General features: G+C 34.1%; 1 protein-coding gene across 1 annotated transcript; it reads left to right on the forward strand.

Annotated features, from left to right (window-relative positions):
* The first annotated feature begins 534 nt into the window (after positions 1 to 534).
* LOC123194326 (AP2-like ethylene-responsive transcription factor AIL5) lies at positions 535 to 3,701 on the forward strand. Its single transcript, XM_044607506.1, has 9 exons — positions 535 to 826; positions 904 to 1,261; positions 1,349 to 1,431; positions 1,689 to 1,697; positions 1,966 to 2,054; positions 2,156 to 2,229; positions 2,340 to 2,390; positions 2,474 to 2,550; positions 2,646 to 3,701. Exons 1-9 carry the CDS (start codon positions 661 to 663, stop codon positions 3,359 to 3,361), a joined length of 1,623 nt encoding a protein of 540 aa, XP_044463441.1. The 5' UTR covers positions 535 to 660; the 3' UTR covers positions 3,362 to 3,701.
* Positions 3,702 to 4,776: the final 1,075 nt, after the last annotated feature.

Below are 4,776 nucleotides of genomic sequence, written 5' to 3' on the forward strand. Positions count from 1 at the left end.
TGTCGTGTTGAAAATGTCATCGCTGGTGATCAAAAAAGGAAAGAAAATAAACTGTAGATTTGAAAAAAAAAAATATTATTTTTTAAATTTTAATAATGATTAAATTATTAGTTTTAAAAACTAGAAAAAAATATAAATTCTTGGAATTTTAAATTTTATTAATAAAATAATAATTTTAATCTTTAATTTAAAATTTTAATAATAATTAATTTATATATTAATATTTAAATTTTTTATCGGCTACAAGCATACTTTTAATTAAAACTTGGGTAAGTGTTGTCCCTTGGCCTATTTTTTATGTCATCCCTGAATCTTGAATTAGCCATCTTCAATTTATCATCAACGGTGCAGAACGAGTGCCACGTGGTAACATTTTAGAGGCTGTCCAAACGGTGTCTCCCTCCTTCCTCCCTCTCTCAATCTTTCATTTTTATTATTATTTTTCATTCTTCCTTATTATATTTTTATTATCAACCATTTTCTCACAAAGAAAGAAAATATATAACCTTCTCGATTCTTGTGCATCTCTCTTTTCTTCCTCTTCCCCTATATTTGTGTCTCTCTACCCTTCCCTTTCAATCAAAACTTATTAATCCTTCTTTTTCTTCTCCTTCTTCTTTAACTTCTCTCTCTGTAATATTCGCTGAAACTCAAAGAAACATGAATAATATGAATATGAACAGCTTGAGCAATAACATGGATTCCTCTTGGCTTGGTTTCTCACTTTCTAATAATAATAACCATCTCACCTCCTCCTCTGACTCCTCTCATCTCTGCCTCTTTGAAGCTTTTAACTCCTCCACCGCCACCGCTACTGCCACTTCAGGTTTTTTTTTCATTTTTTTATTATATCATTTCTTCTTCTTCTCTTTGTTTCTTGATCACTGGGTTTGATATTTTCAGGTAATGTTGCACCGAGAGAAGAGGTGATTAGCGGCAGTGGTGGTGCAACTGACTTGTCTATTTTCTCCGGTCCTAAACTGGAGGACTTTCTTGGCGCTTCTGGAGCTGCACCGCCACTTGCGCCTCCTCCTCAACATCATCAGTTTTCTACTGCTGACACTCATGAGATTTATGACTCCGAGCTCAAAACCATAGCCGCTAGCTTTCTTCGCGGCTTCTCTACTGAACAAACAGATACACAGAAGCATCAACAACCACCACCACAACAGGAAACTCAGCTTGTTGCTGCTGAGCCCACCCCAAGAAAAACCGCTGACACCTTCGGCCAACGCACCTCCATCTATCGAGGCGTCACCCGGTACATAATAGTCCTAAATCCCAACAAAATTTTGAAAAAAAAATTTACTTCAAGAGTTTGAACATTTTTCACTTTCTGTTTATTCAGACATAGATGGACTGGAAGATATGAAGCTCACTTGTGGGATAACAGCTGCAGAAGAGAAGGCCAAAGTAGAAAAGGAAGACAAGGTAAAAAAGATGTATTATTAACTTTTGTATTGAGAGCCATTAATGTTGAAAATGGGTACCCTGTGATCTGGGTTCTGAGCCTTTTCTGAGCTTCAGAAAAATATCATTTCATGATGATCAGCATAAGCTAGATCCCTTGTCGTTTTGGATTTTTTGTTCGTTTATAATTTTTTGAGAGATTTCTAACGTGTGGTTTTGTTGCTTCTTTATGTGGCATGGACATGGCGGTTCATCATCATGATCATCATTATTTTCAGTTTATTTGGGTGAGTTTAACTCAACTCTTTCCATTTCTTCTTTGAATAATAATAACAATTTTGATCATCATTTTGTTTTCACTGTGTAAACCAAATATATTCTTCTTTCGTGATAATTAATAATGGGATGCTGATCCACATCATTCCATTAAGAACATCTGAACTTCAGATTTGACTCTAGATTTTGTTCACTGTAACAAAAGATCTATTTATTTTTTTATACATGACATTAACTACTTTTATTAATCTTTTTATTTTGCTCCACTTATGTTTATAGGTGGTTATGATAAAGAAGAGAAAGCAGCTAGAGCTTATGATCTTGCAGCTCTCAAATATTGGGGTCCAACCACCACTACAAACTTTCCGGTGAGTCCTGCTGATTTTCTGGTGGTCCCTGTTCTTTATTTTTAATGCGTTATTGTAAATTTGTTCTAACATTTATGTGAATTTCTGATTTGATTTTGAAGGTCTCTCACTATGAGAAGGAACTAGAAGAGATGAAGAACATGACTAGGCAAGAGTTTGTTGCTTCTCTTAGGAGGTATATATAATTGCATTTTTTTAATTATTTTATAAATTTCATTTTGTGGGTTGTTGAAATTTCAATTGATTTATGAAGACTTATACATTTAAACTTCTCCATTTTTGCAGGAAAAGTAGTGGCTTCTCTCGAGGAGCTTCAATTTACAGAGGAGTTACAAGGTTTGTTTTTTATAAATTGTTTATTCAAGTGATAGATTAAGATTCAAAATGTAAATTATTTTGTGAACTTGAATTTAAATTAGGCATCATCAGCACGGTCGATGGCAAGCGAGAATAGGCAGAGTTGCGGGCAACAAGGATCTCTATCTCGGCACATTTAGTGAGTCTCATCTCTTAATTCTCGAAGATTTGGGTGTTTAGTCTTGTTCATTCTACATGATTAATAATGAGGGAATCCATATGGATTTCAAATAGGTACTCAAGAAGAAGCAGCAGAGGCCTATGACATTGCTGCCATCAAGTTCAGAGGCCTAAATGCAGTAACAAACTTCGACATGAGTCGATATGATGTTAAAAGCATTGCAAGCAGCAACCTGCCCATTGGAGGAGTCAATGGCAAGTCCAAAAACTCCTCAGAATCAGCCTCTGATAGCAAGAGCCTAGACGGGAGCCGGACGGATGATATCCGCGACAACATCTCCTCAGCGTCATCAGTTGCCTTTGCATCTCATCACCCTGCAGCTGCAACCTCAACTCTAAGTTTTGCAATCCCCATCAAACAAGACACATCAGATTACTGGTCTAACATTCTTGGTTATAACCAAAACACCAATGCCAAAAACCTCACCATAGCCCCAAGTTTGTTCCCCTCTACCACTTTTCAGAACCCATCAACTTTCCACGTGGATTTCTCAGTGAACTCATCTTCAGTAAATGAATGCAACAACAATGGGGTAATTATGAATGGAGGATTATATGTTGATCATCATCATCAGCAGCAGCAGCAGCAACAAAATGGAACAACAAGCAGCTCAGCAACCAACGTTGCTTTGAATAGCAACAATGGGAATAGTTATAATGAGAGTGGTGGTGGTTATGGTAGCTGGAATATTGCACAAAATCTGCATTCTCTGCAGGCTGCAAAGGCCAATATATCAGTGTTTCAGACACCAATTTTTGGAATGGAATGAATGAGAATCTGTGCAATGTGAAAGAGGACTTGGAGTCTAGGACAAAACCAAACCAAAAACCAAAAAATAATAATAATAATAATAATTGTTTGATAATTTTGTGCAATGTGAAGAAGGATTCAGAGAAAGCTTGATGGGTCAAACTTTTTACTTGATGCATGAAAAATCATGAAATGAAGAGAAAGACTTTCTGACAGAGCTGACTGTACTGGTACAAGTACTAACTCTACTTGTTTGTAAAAAAAAAAAAAGAAAAAGAAAAAGAAAAAGATAGCCCTTTTCCAATCTTTATCTTGCTGGAACCAGAATCACATTATCAATGTTTAAATTTTTTCTGCCATTTTACATGTTGCTTGCCATTTGAACAAGACCCTTTTAGGGGAATGTTGAGTTTGTCACAACACAACATGAAGAAATTGAGATTTTAGAGGGATGTCATATCAGTAGTTTGGTAGTGAAACAGTACAGAGTGGGAAAAAGATTTCCAAATATGGGAAAGATTCTTTTATATTATATATTTTATTATATTGAAAATTCACATGGGTTCTAATTCTATTATAACTTTATAGAGGTTGAGCATCAAGGGCACATAAAAAGACAAAGCAAGAGACATGAAGCAAAGAGTAACACCCCTTAAAGTTCCTTTCATTTTATTCTAAGTTATGGAATCAAATTTTGGTATTTAACTAGAAAGAAGAATTTAAATTTATTTCGTTGGTTTAATAATGGGATTGAAAAATTACTTTAACATGAACTATGATAATAATGCATTAACGGTCCGATCTAGTCTTGATGGCTTAATTTGAACTAGTCGATCTTTAGCTGAAGTTCCAATTTGACAACTTGGCTTAAGATTAATTTGTTTGTTCATCCAATGAAATTATTTATAATGTCATTGATATTGTTTATCCCACTAGCAATCACTAGTGACATTGTGTACTAACTCAAGTGAGTTCGAGCTCAAATTTGAGTTAGACATTATTAGTTTGATTCAAATTTAAGTTGGTCTTAAGCTTGACTTAGATCGAATTTACTTATACATATTTTAGATTTTTTTTTTAATCATCAATCAAATTTGTTAGAATACATAAAGAGAACATTCAAAGTGATTTTGAAATGGATAGTGAGTATACGGTTAGAGCAATATTATGTGTATCCAGTTTTATGTATTTGATTAAATACTCAGATAATGTGTTATCATATAATTGGATGTTATTTTATACTCAATTTAAAATTATTCAATCGCAAAATAACAAATTATATAGGCATTCAATTAATTACTCAAAATTAGATGTACATACTTTTGGTGATATTGTTATATGTAACTTGATTGTATGGTTGACTAATCTTACTAAGTTTATGAAAGTTTTAAAAGGCAAAAATGTGGACCTACAAGTAGTGCTTTCCTGTGTAAA

Source organism: Mangifera indica, chromosome 13 (genome assembly GCF_011075055.1).
Source record: "Mangifera indica cultivar Alphonso chromosome 13, CATAS_Mindica_2.1, whole genome shotgun sequence".
Taxonomy (NCBI): Eukaryota; Viridiplantae; Streptophyta; class Magnoliopsida; order Sapindales; family Anacardiaceae; genus Mangifera; species Mangifera indica.

What these genes read in the sequence shown, in the direction of transcription:
- LOC123194326 (XM_044607506.1), top strand. Translation starts at nt 661, where the DNA reads ATGAATAATATGAATATGAACAGCTTGAGCAATAACATGGATTCCTCT. An exon ending in CACCGCTACTGCCACTTCAG is followed by an intron (nt 827 to 903) that starts GTTTTTTTTTCA and finishes TGATATTTTCAG; the next exon opens with GTAATGTTGCACCGAGAGAA. An exon ending in ATCTATCGAGGCGTCACCCG is followed by an intron (nt 1,262 to 1,348) that starts GTACATAATAGT and finishes CTGTTTATTCAG; the next exon opens with ACATAGATGGACTGGAAGAT.